At 41.8% G+C, this 18,408-nt stretch overlaps 1 protein-coding gene across 1 annotated transcript in view; it reads left to right on the top strand.

Annotated features, from left to right (window-relative positions):
* The window catches only part of AMOTL1 (angiomotin like 1), a 109,016-nt gene that overhangs the window by 67,575 nt on the left and 23,033 nt on the right, over positions 1-18,408 (top strand). Inside the window, exons 6-7 of the mRNA XM_067568086.1 lie at positions 1,057-1,146; positions 13,158-13,303. Of these exons, the coding sequence (XP_067424187.1) occupies positions 1,057-1,146; positions 13,158-13,303 (236 nt within the window). The remainder of the gene's footprint in view (positions 1-1,056; positions 1,147-13,157; positions 13,304-18,408) is intronic.

Raw genomic sequence — 18,408 nt, 5'->3', positions numbered from 1 at the left:
GTTTTAGAGATGGAGAAAGGGAAGTGGAAGAGGCAAATTCGGGCTAGAGCCAGTGGAACAATGGGGTGGTGGGGAGGTAGAACAGGGTGGTGGAAGAGGGTATCAGATGCCAGTGAAAAGGGGAATCACGGTTCAGGGCAGCGCTGGTGCTACACTGGTAGTAGCTGCTGGTCAGGAGTGTGAGGCTATCCCCTTTGTGGTGTACAGCACAACCAGCCACAGCAGGAGTGCCCTGGCACGTACAGGGTGAGGTTCACCCTTGTACAGAGAGCTGGCACCGTGCTTTCGCACCACTTCATTGCCCCATCGTCCTCAAAAGTAGTTCTCAATTGGGATGAAAGCCTGGGCCGTGTTCCGGCCCTCAGCCTGTGACTGAACTTCACCTGGATCCCACAAGCAGTCACATTAGAGTACTTTGTACTGTGATCCACAGCACCACAGGCATTCAGGTCCTTTCTATTTCCTGTCCTGTTAATTTCAGCCTTTCACCTCCTGAAGCTGGACAAATTCAAACAGGAAATAAGGGGCACTCTTTAACAGTGAGGGCAATTAACCACTGGAACATATTACCCAGGAATGCATTTCAAAGAGATGCTCTAGCTCAGTGTTTCTCAATGACCAGTCTGTGGACCGGCACCAGTCCCTAGATCTCCCTGATACTGTTTAGGAAGGCAGCAAGCTGGTCCCTGGTATCAAAAAAGTTGAGAAACACTGCTCTAGCTCCAGTCACTGGGTTTGAAACAGGAATCACTGGGTGAAACTCTGTGGCCTGTGTTATCCAACTCGATGATCTAATATTCGTTCTGGCTTTCAAATGTATGAAGGCTGAACTCTGCCAACCAATAAACATCTTCCTACCAACCAGAAACTAAGATTGCTCTTCTGAAGGAATCCAGAGTTCATCCTTCACTGTTTGATATATACCTCAGCCTCCTCCATTTTAATATCTCTCCTTGAGCTTCTATTTATACCATGCTGCTGGCATGCATTTTCTTGGTTGGCCTACAGTTTTATATACATATATTTATACTTAAAGTATTTCCTGTTTATGTGCAGACCGACTGGAGACTGCCAATAGGCAGCTAGCCAGCAGAGAATTTGATGAGCATGAAGATAAGGCAACAGAGGGCTTTTATTCCTCTCAGAGTGAGTACTGCATTCGTCTCTTCTGAAGATATGGTTTTGAACTGGAGTGGAGGAGGGAGCTTAGCCATCATTTTGGTTGCCTTTGTGGTTTGGTTTTACTTAGTTTATACGTTATGTAACCTATTTCAGTTATCAGACCGGGGTCTGTAGCCTGTTGTTTCTCTGTGCACCAGAACCATGCAACAGGAGTGAATGGTACATACAAATTAGCTCATTTTGAATAAATATTTACTTTAAAAATGTAAAATGTTGCTCGCAGGGACAGTCCCATGAGATACACACATCTCAGAGAAGCCAAATTCTTCTTTCAATTGGGATGGGTCCAGAGTAACCTCCACTGACTTCATGAGAATGACTCCGGATAGACACCAATCTGAATGACAGCAGAATTTGGCCCCTAGTTTGCAGGAGGGAACTGGAGGCTCAGCAGCCCTACAATTTCTTGTGGCATCCCAGGTATATATTTCCCCACAGTTTTAGGCTTCCATATTGGTGGAGTGCTGTGCTGTTCCAAAACAGAACAAAAACACATGAAAAATTTCCCACAAAACAAAATTCTGGGAGAAAAAAAAAAAGATTTGGGGCAATCAAAAAGTTTTGTTTCAATAAAATTAGGCATGTAAAAACGTGAATGTTTAAACAGCTGATTACCGTTTAAACTGGGGGGAGGGATGGAAGTGGCAGCTGAGCAGCTCTTGCTCGGGGGGAGATACAGAGCCTAGCGTGGGGAGCGGGGCGTAGCCGCAGCTGGGATTCTGCAAGCGGTGGGGAGGCGTGGAGCCCAGTTCTGGGGGTAGCCGCAGCTGGGCTCAGCTCCCTACGAGCAGGGGGAGGCGTGGACCCCAGCATGGGGAAAGGGGGTAGCTCAGCTCAGCTCAGCTCCCCGTGAGTGAGAGCTGCCCAGCTACGGCTCCGCAGGCGTGGCAGTGGGAAGCTGCAGCTAGAAAGCTCTCACTTGACAGTGAGGAGCCGAGCCCAGCATGGCTTCCCCCCCCCCCCCAAGGTGTTTAGCTGTTTAAACGTTCTATTTTTAGAACGTTTAAACGGGTTTTTAATTAAACTAATTTTTACATCCCTAAATAAAATCAACATTTTTCTGATTTTTACCTTTTTAATTTAAAAAAAAAAAATTAACCTAAAAAACAATGGGTTTTGTTTCAAAATGTCATTTTGAAATGGAAAATTGAAACATTCCATTCTGAAAATTTCTAAATGGGACATTTTGCTGTTATCAAAATATTTTATTTCTTTTATTTCTAAACAAATGTTTGTCGAAACCAACATATTTTCCAAAATGTTTCAATTTCTACAAAACCAGAGTGAGTTGTCAAAAACCCATTCTGATGAAAAATTTCCAACCAGCTGGACCAAAGGAGTTTCAGTGGGAGCTCATGGTGTTGAAAACCTCCTAGGTGTTGTATGGCACCTTGTCAAATGTGGTCCAGTTGAACCCAATGTCCTGTATATGACTTAGTCTTCCTTTTTTTTTTTCTTCTGTGTTGAGGGTTTCTTTGGATGATAGCATCTGATTGTATAGCATTGACTGTATAATGTATACTAAAAATGTACATATGCAGGAGGGCGGAGTTCAGATTGCATAGACAACCTTAATCTAATCAGTGGATGATTCACTTTGCAACTGTAGCTGTCTTCTAGCATAGTTTTTTAATACGGAATTTCCTACATTTAAAAAAAAGGAGAAATGAAGAAACAGAAATTCTACCATCTGCTGCTATTTGCTAGCAACACTAGAACGCTCTGCACTGCACAGTGTGTGGAATCTGTGAGGTAGGAGCCTCAGTCCATGCCCACCTGTCTATAATGTATTGACTTTCTTTCTTTCTTGTACAGTGCTTAATAAATACTAAATAGTTCTAGAGGTTTCAGAAGTGTTCTTCTTCAAGTAGATGCAGCTGTATATTTCACTTAAGTGTGTGTGGTCCTAGCTCTCTGGAGCTGGAGAATTTTCCCCAGTGGTACCTTTAGGAGGTCAGCACTCGCGCCTCATGGCGTTAGCTAGCATCTCCCCTGGCTATATGAGGTGGTGTCGCCCCGACCCCCTCAGTTCCTTCTCATCACCTGTAGTTGGAGTTGGAGCTCTGTGTGGTTTTCACCTCACAATCCCTGCTCACTTACTGAGAGTTTTTTTCTGTATATAGTCAGTACCCTGGGTAGTGTTAGTTAGGAAATTAGTATAGTTAGTTGCCTTGGGTGATGCCCTCTCCAGGGTTCAAATGCTGCCTGTTGTGGGCATGGGCAATCCCTATTAGTGATCCCTACATTAAGTGCTTGTTCTGTGTGTGCCAGGGTCATGGCAAGGAGTGGTGTTTGATTTGTAAATCATTCACAAAAAGGCTCAGGTGGATAGAGACCTTTGCTTGAAACAGCAGTTCCTCAATCAAGCCCTGAGGCCTGTTTCAGCACCGAAGCCTGAGTTGAATCGACAGTTGCTCTCAGGTTTGGTGAATGACACTGCTCTGTGTTGCATGGTTGACATCTCTCCCAAGAGACGGAGAAGCTGTTCACCTCCCTTGAGTGCTCTAAGGAAAAGGTCTCATAAGACCAATGGGGACTGCTCCAGGTTTGGTGGAGGTCTTCTTCTTTGTCTAAAAAGAGTATCGACTGGTGCCGTGCTACTGCTGGCACGCGGTGTGGAGCAGGTCCTTCAAATTGCTCCCAAGTCCACATAGAGACATGGGGAAGCCTGTACCATTGACTCTGGTTCCAGCTCTTGAGTGTCCGTGGAGTCTGGTACTGATGACACTGATGCTGGCACCAGCTGTTTACACACTAATGGTATGCCAGGCAATAGCAGATCTACTCTACCTATCGGTTCTGGGCTTCCCACTCCTCCAAGACTTAGCTGGGGTTGTGGCATGTCTGGTTGTGTCACAGTACTTCAGGGTCCGTTGGCCACACAGCCTGGTGTCTGCCTGCCACAGACTGCAGAGTTGAGGCCAGTGCTGGGCCCAGTACTGAGAAACTCTTCAGCACCAGTTCACTCCTTGGTGCTGACGTTGTCTTGGCAGCAGATCCTGTCTTCCACCTCAGCACTGTCCGCTGCGTCGACACTGCTGCTGACATTGGTACCAGCATCGCTCCTGGCACCAGATGTAACTGTGATGTATCTGGTGCCGGCTGGGCCAATTCCATCATCAGCACTGATACCTTTTTCCTACTGGGCAGTGGATGAGTTGGACCAGCTCTTTGTGCCATTGGGGCTAGCTCCACCACTGTTCCCAAGGGCTCCTTTGGATTCAGGTTGGGGTTCTTTTCCTGCTGTCTGTCACCTGATCAGCATTGAGGAGCTGCTGGTACCAAGACAGGGGCCCCTCGCCTGGAGACTCCTGACCACCAGTGCCCTACCCGTATCCCCAATGACCTCCCTGGATTCTGTGGGATGCTCCTCGGTCTCAGAGGTCACTCTTCACTCCGTTCCAGAGCAAGCTCCTGGGATACGTTGGTGGCTGTGGCTGCTGTTCCACTGCAAGTTCAGGCATCAGCTGAGCTTCCCATCTCGGGGTCTCCAGAGTTGTTCCGTCCAGGTCTGACAGTTCAGGGCAGGACCCATGCCTAGTGGAATTGCCGCTTTGTCATCATCCCCTGATGATTTGATGGTACCAGTCTCCTCTTCTCTCTCAGTGTCTGAGGACTTCAAGGCCTACCAGGACCTTTTGCAGCATTCGGCTGCTACCTTGGGCATCCAGGCAGAGTTCCTGCCGAAGAATACTCACAAACTACTGGATACTTTCCAGCCTTCTGCCCAGGGGAGGATAGCCCTCCCTATTAATGATGCACTCCTGGAGCCTTCAAACGTTCTTTGGAGTACTCCATCTTCAGTGCCATCTGCAGCAAAGCAGTCAGAGAAGCACTATTTCGTATCTATGCAGGGTTTTGAGGGCTTTTATTCCCACCTGTTCTCTAATTTCCTGGTTGTGACTGTGGTGAATGATAGGGCCTGGCAGGGCAGGTGTAAGTCTGCACCCAAAGACCAGGAGTTCAAGAGAACAGATTTAATGGGTAAATAAATCTATACCTCCTCTTCCCGGCAAATGTGTATTGCGAACCAGCAGCCATTACTATCCAAGTACAATTTTATTAATTGGGCAGCTGTGTCTAAGTGTGTAGACCAATTACCTGAAGCCTCCAGGGAAGAATCTCGACTGTTGGTAGCTGAGGGCTATTTGGTGGCAAAGACATCCTTTTCTTTGGCTTTGGATGTGGCGGGTTCATTGGCCAGAGTTATGGACTCACTGGTAAACATGAGAAGGGCACCTTGGCTATGAAATTCAGGCATAGCACCTGATGTGCTGCAGACTATTGAGGACCTGCCTTTCAAAAGTTGAGTGTTTTTTTAGGAAAAGGCTGATGAAACAGGGCTACCCTATGCTCTCTTGGCAGTGCGGAGATGCACTTTTGGCAGTCGGTGGCAGCATCAACTGTACTGCTTGCAATTCTCATTGGGCAAACCTTCCTCCTGAGGCAGCAAGAAAGGGTCATAGATCCCAGAGGTGGAGGCCATCAGGTCATGGGTTTGGCCAGTTTATTCATCCTCCCACAGCATCTACCAACATCTGTTTTGACTTGTATGTTCAAGGCAGCCATCCAGTCGTGGTCTCTCTATCTCCATTCTCCTTGTTTGGGGACAGGCTGGTTTGTTTTCATGATGTTTGAGGCTCAATTACCACTGACAGCTGGGTACTAAACACTGTCAGATCAGGTTATGCCATTCAGTTCTTTTCCATCCCTCCTCACCACCCTCCTACCCTGTCCCTCTTCAGGGACCCCTCTCACTAGACACTACTTCTCAAGCAGGTTCAGTCTGTAGTAGCGTTGGGAGCTGTAGAGGAGTTCCCTCTGCAACACCAGGACCAAGGGCTTTATTCACAGTATTTTCTGGTTCCCAAATCCAAAGGAGGTATCAGACTGATTCTCAATCGCTGCAACCTCAACAAATATATCAAATACATGAGATTCCAGATGGACACCCTATCAGCTATTCTCCCCACGTTAAATCAGAATGACTTGTTTGCTGCTCTAGATGTTTAGGATGCTTATTTTCATTTGACAGTTTTCCCGAGCCACAGACGGTTTCTCTGGTTTATCATGGCACACCGACATTATCAGTATTCCACACTCCCTTTGGTCTGTCCTCTGCTTCCCGGGTTTTTACCAAATGGATGGTTGTAGTGGCAGTATACCTCAGGAAGAGGGGAATTCATATCCTCCCGAACCTAAATGATTGATTACTGAGAGGCAAGTCCAGGGAAAAAGTGGTCTCTCATGTACATTTCACACTACACTGACTCGATCATCTGGGTCTCATTCTCAAGAGAGACAAGTCAGCATTGGTCCCCACTCAAAGAATCAAAGAACTGAAGCCTTAATAGATTCTACAAGTTTGAGAGCACTTCTGCCGACAGACCATTTTCAGACGATTTGCCATCCGTGTTTGAAGTTTCAAATGAGTGCTTGCTAGTATGTATACATATTGTTCTGTGAGCATAGACTCCAATGTGTTAAAAGAGTGTTTAAGGTGTCGTTACTCTGCAAAGTGACGTTGTATGGTTTTCATATCTTTTCCTTCTCCATGGCTTCCATGTTTCTGTATAAAGTTTGCTCAGTTTACAAGTTAAAAGTAGGGGGCCAGTAGGGTGTAAATCAGCCTATTTCCATTGACTTCAATGGAGCAAATGCTGATTTACACCAGCTGAGGATTTGGCTTAGAGTTCCCAACTGCCAGTCATGCTAACTCCACCTGGGGTTTGAAAGTCATGCTGTGTTCTTTCTGGCTCATGCAACGTCATCAGTAATAAAGATGCTACAGTGGTAATGTAGCTGATAATTTTGTTGTTGATACACAAAGCAGCAGGCAGTCTAGCCTACTCTTCCATAGCCATGTTGGTTCTGCAGTGTTAACAAATGTCATTAGACCTATAGATGTGCTGAATACAGAAGCAGGTCTGTTGAATAAGAAGATACCAGTTTCACACAAGTCTTGCCTATTCTGGGAACAGTTTCATCAAGGGTAGATTGCATCAATGCAATTTGCAGCTTATAGTGCCTTTGCCTTTCTATAGAAAGGGTCTGTACCAGTGCAGCTATACTGATGGCAGGGCAACGGATGGCTAAATTGCCAGTGTAGACAAGGCTGTAGTCACTTGTAACTGTTATTGACACATAACCAGAAATAATGATTTAACTTCAGGGTATCACTGACATCAATTCACAGCTTATGAACAAATATAGCTCTTTGAGATCATATCATACAAATTGGTGTGGATTCTTGGAGTGTCTACTAGTCTAGGTCAGAGAGGTAAACGTGACAAATACGACATAAAGCTTATCTAAGAATAGAAAAAGAGGGGGTACAGAATTTACAAACTAGGCCATCTTTATTTATATTTTGTGGGCAGTGGTGGCCTGTGGAATAGATTAGTTTGTTGTCAGAATATCAGTCGAGTGCACTGGTATTGAGATCCAGAAGGCATTTCTCTTTCTCCAGATGTAATGAAAATCCCTTTGCAGTCCAGGTTTAGCAGGGATCATGTGACAGATGTCGCGGATACAGTGTTGTTTACAAGTCCTTTCTGAGGGGCAGAGCACAACTTTACTTGCATTCTGTTGCAAGCGAGATCTGGTGGGTTTTTGCAGGTACCTGTTGTACACTCTGTTATATTTTTAGTAGGTGCTGCAGCCAGAAAACTGCAAGCTCTTTGCAAACTGGTGGCCAAATTGCAATCTGAATGTACTCAGTATAACTCCATTTATACGTGTATCTATGTATTGAAATCAACATCATAATTAAATGGGACATGTGGTGGTGGTGGAGTGGGCAGCCTTTTTTATTGCACAGGCAATCAGAGTTGAATTCCTATCTTAGATACATATATGCCCCTCATTTTCCTAACATCTGAGCACCTCACCATCTTCTGTGTGTTTATCCTCATAACTCCCCTGTAAGGTAGGGATGTTCTATTATCCCAGTTTTACAGATGGGCAACTGAGGCAGAGACTCGGTGAATTGTCCTATGTCACACAGGCAGCGTGGGACAGAGCAGGTCTCCCAAATCCCAGGCTAGCACCCTAGCCACTGGACTTACTTTCTCTTGTTTTTTTTAAATCACCCAGTGTACAACCCAGGACAGAATGTGGCCACAACCACTTTCATTCTAAATGGAATCGCTCACCTCAGGGTGTTTTTCACAACCCTTTCTATTTTTAGCTAATGTGGTGTTTAATTCTGCTTACAGCTGTTAATTCTGACAATGCCGTGCAGAGATCTTGCCTTTCTGAAGTGTGAATTCCTGTAGTTATTTAGTCTTCCGTCAGTCTTACAGCCACTAGCTCTCCAGTGAGCTTTGTCATGAGCACACCCTCTGTGACTGAAATTGCAGGGGGAAGTGAAGGAGTGTGCACATGCAGTTTTACCCTGTTGTGTATATATAATCACTGTGATTGTGTGTGCAAGTGTGGGAATTTCACTCAGCCCTTCCCATCTGAGAAGTGAGGGAAGGAATGTGAATAGAGCATAAACATTGACAAGTCAAGTGCAAAAGTATACTTATGCAGACCAAAAAATAATTTAAAGAGCAACTAGTAAAAGATACAAAAACTAACAGTAAACAATTTTAAAGTACATTAGAAGCAGGAAGTCTGCCAAACAATCAGTTGGACCACTGGACAATTGAGGCGATAAAGGAGCACTCAAGGAAGACAAAGCTGTTGTGAAGAAGTTAAATTAATTATTTGCATCAGCCTTTACTGTAGAGGATGTGAGAGAGATTTCCTCACTTGAGCCTTTCTTTTTAGGTGACAAATATGAGGAATTGTCTCAGATTGAGGTGTCAGTAGAGGATTTTGGAAAAACTGGATAAATTAAATAATATTAAGTCACCAGGACCAGATGGTATTGACCCAAGAGTTCTGAAGGAAGTCAAATATGAAATTGCAGAACTACTAACTGTAGTATGTAATCTATTGCTTAAATCAGCCTCTGTACCATGTGACTGGAGAATAGCTAATATAATGCTAATTTTTAAAACAGGCTCCAGAGGCAATTCTGGCAATTACAGGCCATTAAGCCTAACTTCAGTACGAAGCAAATTGGTTGAAACTATACTAAATAATGGAATAAGCAGACATATAGGTGAATGCAGTATGTTGGGGAAGAGTCAACATGGCTTTTGTCAAGGGAAATCATACCTCACCCATCTATTAGAATTCGTTGAGGGAGTCAACAAGCATGTGGACAAGAGTGATCCAGTTGATGTAATGTACTCGAACTTCCAGAATGTCTTTGACAGGGTCCCACACCAAAAGCTGTTAAGCAAAATAAGCAATCATGGGATAAGAGGGAAGGTCTCATGGATAAGTAACTGGTTAAAAGGTAGGAAACAAAAGGTAGGAATAAATGTTCTGTTTTCACAATGAAGAGAGGTAAATAGCAGGATCCCTCAAGGATTTTTATTGGTTCCTATTCTGTTCATTATACTCATAAATGATCTGGCAAAGGGGACAAACACTGAGGTGGCAAAGTTTGCAGACAATACAAAATTACTCAAGATAGTTAAATCCAAAGCGGACTGCAAAGAGTTACAAAGAGATCTCACAAAACTGGGTGACTGGACAACAAAATGGTGATGAAATTCAATGTTGATAAGTTCAAAGTACTGCAAATTGGATATACACACAAAATGATGGGATCTAAATTAGATATTACCACTCAAGAAAGAGATCTTAGTCATCATGGATAATTTTCTGAAAGCATCTGCTTAATGTGCAGTGGAGTCAAAAAAGCTAACAGAATGTTAGGAGCCATTAGGGAAAGTATAGACAATAAGACAGAAAATATCATGATGCCACTATACAAATCCCTGGTACACCCATACCTTGAGTACAGTACGTAATTCTGATCACCCCATCTCAAAAAAGATATATTAGAATTAGAAAAGGCACGGAGAAGAGCAACAAAAATTATTAGGGGTATGGAACAGCTTCCGTATTAGAAGAGATTTAAAAGACTGGCACTGTTCACTTTAGAAAAGAGATGACTAAGGGGCGATATCAGAGCAGTCTTTAAAATCATGAATGGTGCAGAGAAAGTGAATAGGGAAGTGTTATTTACCCCTTCATGTAACACAAGAACCAGGATTCACCCAATGAAATTAATAGGCAGTAGGTTTAAAACAAACATAAGGAAGTACTTATTCACACAATGCATGGTCTACCTATGGAACTCAGTGCCCTGGGATGTTGTGAAGATCAAAACTATTCCTGGGTTTAAAAAAGAATTAGATAAGTTCATGGAGGATAGGTCCATCAATGGCTATTAGCCAAGATTGTCAGGGATGCAATACCATGCTCCAGGTGTCCCTACATCTCTGACTGCCTGAAGGTGGGACTGTTTGACAGGGGATGGATCACTCAATAATTATCCTATTCTGTTCATTCCCTCTGAAGCATCTGGAATTGGCCACTGTTGGTAGCCAGGATACTGGGCTAGATGGACCATTGGTCTGACCTAGTATGGCCATTCTAATGTTCTTTTGTCTCTAATGTTGACAAGATTTACACTTTTCTCCAAATTAGTTATTTTTCCCTGCGAATCTGATATTTGCTTGGAATGAAGAGGCTCATGTCCCAACTTTAAACTTCTCCATTGGAGAAAGAAAGGCTACATTATATTAAAATGTTTCACTGTTGCCAAGTAGTTCTCTGTGTTTTATTGTAGGTTCTACAGAGGCTTAATAGGGACTAGTTTTACAAGATGCTGAATGGTTACATGGGAATCAGTGGGAGCTGAGAGTTGAGAGGAAGGATGGCCTAATGTTTACTACGCACCCCGGGCACGCAAAAGACCCAGGTTCAATTTGTTGCTCTGCTATGGAAATCCTATGTTAAGTTAAGGAAGTCAGTGGGAGTTAAATTCCTTAATAATAAAAATCTGGCCCATACAGTCTGGGTGTCTCAATTCCCCATTGGTAAAGTGGGGATAATAGGACTGCCCTGCTTCCCAAAGTGTGTTGTAAGGATAAATATATTAAAGATTTTGAGGTGCTCACATATTACAGTAACGGGGAATGTATAAATACCTAAGATAGAGTGTTTAGCAATCCATAGGATCATATCTCAGAAGATGTTAAGTCCTGGCTTCCATTAGGGTACAGGAAATTAGAGAAACCAATCCAATTAGCTACGGTCATGTAAATGGTTTACTTCAACAAGGAAGAACAACTATCAGGTACCTGTAAGTTTTACTACAAATTCTGAATCGTCAGAATCCATATTACAACTGGAAAAACCTGAGCTATATATTAAAAGGATTTGGCACTTAAAGCCCTAAAGCCCTGTCAAGTGTTGTCTGATAGGGAAATGATTAACTGTTGATACTGGACCATTTTGATATTTTCAGAAAAAAATGTTTTGAATTTTTTTTAAAATACCTGTTTGTTTTGAGTTTTTTAAATTTTGCATTGTGTTCCATCATATTTTAATACAAAATAAAAAGGGTTGAAATCAAAATGAGACATTTAAATTTTGTTGAAACAAATTGCTTCAATCGACCTAAAATGAATGTTTCCCCAAATTTTCCTTGGCAGAGAATTTCAAAATTATTAGTTTTCATTCTGATTCAGAATGAAGCTAGACTTTGATATTTTGAAATTCTTTGTGAAACAGAACTGCTGTTCCCTGCACAGCTCTAAAAATAACTCCTTCAGGTAAGAGACGATCCAGTGGCCAGCTTTATGCATATGTAGTTTTACTTACATTCACAGGAATGGTTTCTGGAGTCTGGGCAGTAGTTAATTGGCATTTTTGTCAATAGGCAATTAGCCAGCAAAGATGCTACCTGGGCCTATGAGTTGTTGCTTAGATCTTGTTGACTTCTTGCTAAAGGAAAGATGCTGAGCAGAGCTGGTTGTGAAATTCGATTATTTTTAAAGTCATTTTTAATTTTGAAAATTGAAACTTTGTTTAAAAAAAAAAAAAGAATGAAGTATTGGCAAAAAATGTCCCTATTTTTTGATCGGCTGTCATGGCGAAATTAGATCTGGCAATAGAGAGGGTTACACCCATGTCAGAGTTTAACAGTGCTTTGTGTGCTCTGCCATCAGGACTGCCTTCATGGGTGGTTTCTGGTACGTTTGTTGTGAAGGAAGAGATCACTCACTACTGGCAAATGAACTAGTAGGAGAAGAGCCAGGTCATTGGTAGTCACAGCAGAGCTGAAGGGCACACAGGTCATGTTGGGTTAGAGACTCAACCAGAGCCCCAGTCGGACTAAAGATTAAATTCTCTTTGCTGGAACTACTTCTGCAAATCCCTACTGCAGGCCCTATAGCTATTCAGGGGCTACATATCAGAAGAATGCCAATGACTGGTGGGTTACCTTCCCTTCCCTTTTAATAATAAAATAACAATTTCAGTAGGGTTCTAATGGACCCGAAAGATGAGGCTTCTGAGCTCTGATCAGTGATGCACTGTAATTAGCTCCCCTGTCTGGCCTAGCACCTGTATAAATTGGTGACCTTTGCCCTTTCACTTTGTGACACTGCGATGGCACACCAATGGCAAGGCTGGAGTCTATATACAGCATCCATCAAAACAGATACATTCAGGGATTGTCTGGGGCCCATTAGCTAGCCACTCGTTGGTTTTGCCGTGGATTTAATGCAGTATAATTTGAATTTACTATATGACACCTGTGCACTTTCTGTATGTAGCATCTTCCATTCAGGGATCTCAAAGGGACCTGGTCAGTCATTTCTCTCCAGTGTCGGCCGTAATGTAAAGCCAGACTGTGAGCTGGTGCGTTCTGACATATGAGACTCCTTGCCCATCACACCACTGCACTGTTGAATCTCAGGCACTGTGCTGGAGTAGCCCAGCCCTCTGTTGCTTTGCATAGTTTTTGTTTTTTTAACAGGATGCCAGCTTACCTCTGGCACATGGCCCAGAGCCTGTACCCTGTTCTGATAGAGCTGCTCTTGTTCTTGTCTCTCTTCCAGACAAAGAGCACTTGAAGGAGAGAGAGAAGCTGGAAATGGAATTGGCAGCCGTGCGCTCTGCCAATGAGGATCAGCGGAGACACATTGAAATCCTGGACCAGGCACTGAACAATGCTCAGGCCAAGGTCATCAAACTGGAAGAGGAGGTGAGACGAGGGCTTCATTCCCTCTGCTTTGCTGCAAATGGTTGCTTGTATTTAGTATTCAGTTTACAGCTGTAGTTCAGTCCAGCCCCTTACCTCTTTCCAGCACAGGAGTGGCAGTCCCTCTCTTCCCCAGACCCTTCCATACAGAAAACATAGTTATAAAACACCGAGCCAGACAGGATAAGAAAGGAAACCACAATCACAGATGCTTTCTGTATAACCAAGAGCTTGACTGAATTTCACCAACTGATGGCTAACCTAATGTTAGGACATAGGGCAGTCATTCTCAACCTATTTACCATTGTGGGCCGCATATGCAGCTCTCTATGTGTTATGTGAGCTACAGCGGCACAATATATATACTATCTGTATGGCCCTGAGGATGTCACATGGGCTGCAGCTGTATGCTGATTGGGCCGCAAGTGGCCCACAGTCCACAGATTGAGAACCACTGACATAGGGTATTATAGAGAGAAGACGCCTAAATACTTATTTAGAACTTGTGTAATTCATAAGAAAACGTCTTATATGGCTGGGTGCACTCCATTCCTTTCTAAAGAATCCCAAATTTCATATATATAGTGCGTGGCTGTGTATACGCACACACACAGAGTGCACCACAACTATACAGCCACCTCTGGAACAAAAGGTGGCAGTCAGCCAGTTAATCAGTTTATAGAACTCAGTACAACAGGACCAAAAAACTTGCATTCAAGAGTATTAAAAGAAATGGCTGAGGAGCTCTCTGATATTTAATAAATATTCAAAGTTCCAAAGGACTGGAAAAAAGCTAACATGCCAACATTTACACCTCCCAGCTTCGTATCATCCGCAAACTTTATAATTATACTCTCTATGCCATTATCTAAATCATTGATGAAGATATTGAGCAGAACTGGACCCAGAACTGATCCCTGCATGACCCCACTCGATATGCCCTTCCAACTTGACTGTGAACCACTGATAACTATTCTCTGGGAACAGTTTTCCAACCAGTTGTGCACCCACCTTATAGTAGATCCATCTAGGTTGTATTTCCCTAGTTTGTTCATGAGAAGGTCATGCGAGAAAGTATCAGAAGCCTCACTGAAGTCAAGATATACCACGTCACCGCTTCCCCCCATTCACAAGGCATGTTAGCCTGTCAAAGAAAGCTATCAGGTTGGCTTGACATGATTTGTTCTTGACAAATCTGTGCTGGCTGTTACTTATCACCATATTATCTTCTAGATGTTTGAAAATTGATTGCTTAATTATTTGCTCCAGTATCTTTCCAGGTACTGAAGTTAAGCTGACTGGTCTGTAATTCCCTGGGTTGTCTTTATTCCCCTTTTTGCCCTTTTCCAATCCTCTGGAATCTTTCCCGTCTTCCATGACTTTTCATGCAGGGATAATCACGAATGGCTCCGATATCTGCTTAATCAGCTCCTTGAGTATTCTAGGGTGTATTTCATCAGGCCCTGGTGACATAGGTCGGTTAGCTTGACATCAGTCATGGGCAAATCTTGGAAAGACTGATTGAGTGCAATCAATAAAGAATTAAAGAATAATAGCATAATTAATGCAAATCAGTATGATTTTATGGAAAACAGTTTTGTCAAACAAACTTGATACTATTATGTGATGGGATTACAAGTTTGGTTGACAAAGTTTAAAATAAAATACTCAGATGTCTGTATGACATTTGACTTAATATTGCACAACATTCTGATTAAAAAATTAGCACTATACAAAATCAGTGTAGCCCTTATTAAATGGATTAAAAACTGTTTAACTGATGGATCACAAAAAGTCATTGTAAATGGGGATTAGTCAAGCTATGGGGATTTTTCTAGTGGATCTGTTCTTGGCCCAGTGCTATTCAATATCCTTGTCAATGATTTGGATGAGAACATAAACACATTGCTGGTAAAGTTTATAGGGTTCTGAAAAGAGCTACAAGAAATATGGAAAACCTGCTTTACAGTGAGATCAAAGAAGATCAATCTATTTAAATTACCCAAGAGTTGTTTGAGGTGACTCAATCACAATGTCTGAATATTTATATCACAGTGTAGATGTATGTACATACAGAGAACATTCTAAAATTAGGGTACACATTTTTAACAGTGAAGGTAATTAACTATTGGAGCAATTTACCTATGTGGGTTCTAGCTTCTCCGTCATTTGAAGTCTTTAAATCAAGATTGGATGTCTTTCTAAAAGATCTGCTGTAGCTCAAACAGAATTTATGAGCTTGATGCAGGAATCACATGGTGAAATTCTGTGGCCTGTTTAATGCAGAAGATCCAACTAGATTATCATAATGGGCCTTTCTGGCCTTATCTATGAATAGTAGAAAGGGAATTTTTGAATAAGGAGAAAAAGGGTATAGGATCTTTTATGTCTATGCAGAGCAGATAGGACCTTGGTGAAAGGGAGGGTTGTCCAGAGGTTAGTGGGCTAGCTAGGACTTGGGAGACCCACGCACAATTCACTGCTCTGGCACAAAGTTCCTGTGTGACCTTAGGCAAGTCACAAGTCTGGCCCATATTTTTAAAGGTATTTAACCGTTGCTTCTCTCAGCAACATTGCTGCAACACCTAACTGATTTAGGAGCCTAAATCTTATTTTCAAAGAGGATTTAGGCACTTAAGAGCCAGAATCCCCATGGGATTTAAATCCTTTTTGAAACTCAGATTTAGGCTCCTAAATCAGTTAGGCAATGCAATGCTGAGCACAGCAATGCCTAAATAACTTTAATAATCTCAGTTCCCATCTGTACAATGGGGAAAATAGCACTTCCCTACCTCACAGGAGTGTTGTGAGGGTAAATACATTACAGATTGTGATACTGCGGTGATAGGAGCCATCTAAGTACCTTCTGAGGTCTCACCTGTAAGTTTCACAAACAGCAAAGTGCATGCAATTCAATTTCTCTCTCTGTCTTGGAAAGATAAAAGAGTGAATTTCCCTTCCTAGAACTTGAAGCACGGGTGCCAAAGAATTTAGGTATTCAAACCTGATGATTAAATTAATCAATGTTATACATACTCTTGAATATGTAAAGTGCTATGTGCAATTTCTAATGATTATTATTACTTTAGTTTAGACCACTAAGCCATCTGTTTTTGAACACACAGTATTAAATTAACACGAAATATGTAAATTATAGACTCAGTGTATGGTACTACAATGGGAGTTTTACCATTGACTAACTAGTTACAAAATGAACAAATAAAGGAACAGCCTGTGTAGCAAAACAAATTGAAAAAGGCTGGTCAATAAAGACACTAGACTGGGGTTCAAGTCTTTGCTCTGATCACAGACTTCCTATGTGATCTTGGGCAAATCACTGAGCCTTCCTGTTGCTCCATGGCCCATTTGTAAGATGAGATATTAAATATTTCCATTCTCACAGTTTTTGTCTGTTTCTAGTCACAAAATTAAACCACATTTTCAAAAGAGCCCACTGATTTTGTTTGTGTCACTTTTTGGTTGCCTGATTCTCATGAGACATGTTCAGATGATCATTTCTGAAGTTTTTGGACCACATTCTTATTAAGCAAGACATTTTTAATGTAATTTGGAATACACAGAATGAAGGGAAAAATTACGTTAGGGAATATCTATACTTTTATTAACAAGGTTTTACCACCTGCAGATCTTTGTAAATCTCTATGAATTTCTTGTATTGCCAAATCATCATAATTAAGTTAAAAAGCTTTTTTTAATAAAACTAGGGCAATTGTAACTCAGAAATATTTATGAAACATTTAAAAATGTAAATAACATACTGCCTAAATCTACAGTGTATGGAGTGCCTATTAATAGACAGGTTTTATTTTAAGATATGAAGGTAGTATTACTGCTGTATATGGCATTAGGAATTCCCATTACTAGAATAGTGTCCAGTTTAGTGTCTGCACTTCACAAAAGATGTTGAAAAATTGGAAAGGGTTTAGAAAAGAGCTACAAAAATTATTTGGGGTCTAGAAAATGTATCGTATAGTGAGACTAAAGAAGAAGTTCAATCTATTTAGTTTATTCAAGAGAATGTTAAGAGGTGACTTGATCCCAGTCTACATCCATGTACATGGGAAGAGATTTCTAATACAAGAGGGCTCTTTAATTTAGCAGAAAAAGGCATAATGAGATCTAATGGTTGACAGCTGAAGCTAGACAAATTCAGTATAGTAATAGGTGCAAATTTTTATTAATGAGAGTAATTAACCATTGGAACGAATTACCTAGAGATGTGGTGAATTCTCTGTTACCTGCAGTCTTTAAATTAAGACTGGATATCGTTCTAAAAGATCTGCTATAACTCAGACAGGTCTGGGTTTCATGCTGAAACTCATGGGTGAGGCGCTATGACCTGTGCTATGCAGGAGGTCAGACTAGAGGATCATAATGGTCCCTTCTGACCTTAAAATATATAAATCTAAGGCTAGATACTGAGCCAAGAGAGAACCTTTTTTTCCTGATAACTGGGCCAGGACCAGCACCTGGAAAAATGTACTGATCTTATGAATTTTTGTATTGTTCCATTAATTGTTTCTTGCTTAATAGGTCATGAGTTATTGGTTCATAAAATTAGATCATTCTCATTACACTCTTGCTTCTTCACACACAGTCCAGTTCTGAACTGACTAGCATTTATTTCCCCATCAAATTTCTCCTGTTCCATTTAGCAGACATTTTTCATTTTCATTTTTAAAGGTATGTGTGTGAATTTTAATATCATCAACAGAATTGTTAACTAAGGGCTTGATACTATGAATACTTAAACAAGTGCATTACTTTACTATACTGATTAAAGTTACGCACATCCTTAAGCATTTGCCGGATGGGAGCCTAAATTCCAATTGCAAAGCAAAATTTAGCATTTCGTTAAATCAGTGCAATTCCTTTGCAGACAGCAGGATCTCTCAGGAATGAATGAGAGAGAATTTGTTTTCAAGTGTCTTTATTGCTACCGATGCTGAATGAGGTGGAAAGAATCCAGCTTGACTCTCTGATCACAGGCTCAGTTTGCAGGCTTGCAGTTAGTAAAACCCTCCTTTTACTTGTGAACTGATCATCTCTGATCAGTAAACCACTGAGGGGGGATCATGAACATGGAA

This window comes from Emydura macquarii, unplaced genomic scaffold (assembly GCF_026122565.2).
Source record: "Emydura macquarii macquarii isolate MOO-44397 ecotype Brisbane River unplaced genomic scaffold, CSIRO-AGI_Emac_v2 contig_318, whole genome shotgun sequence".
NCBI lineage: Eukaryota > Metazoa > Chordata > Testudines > Chelidae > Emydura > Emydura macquarii.
The sequence above is the reverse complement of the archived record's forward strand: the minus strand, read 5'-3'. Positions and strand labels throughout refer to the sequence as shown.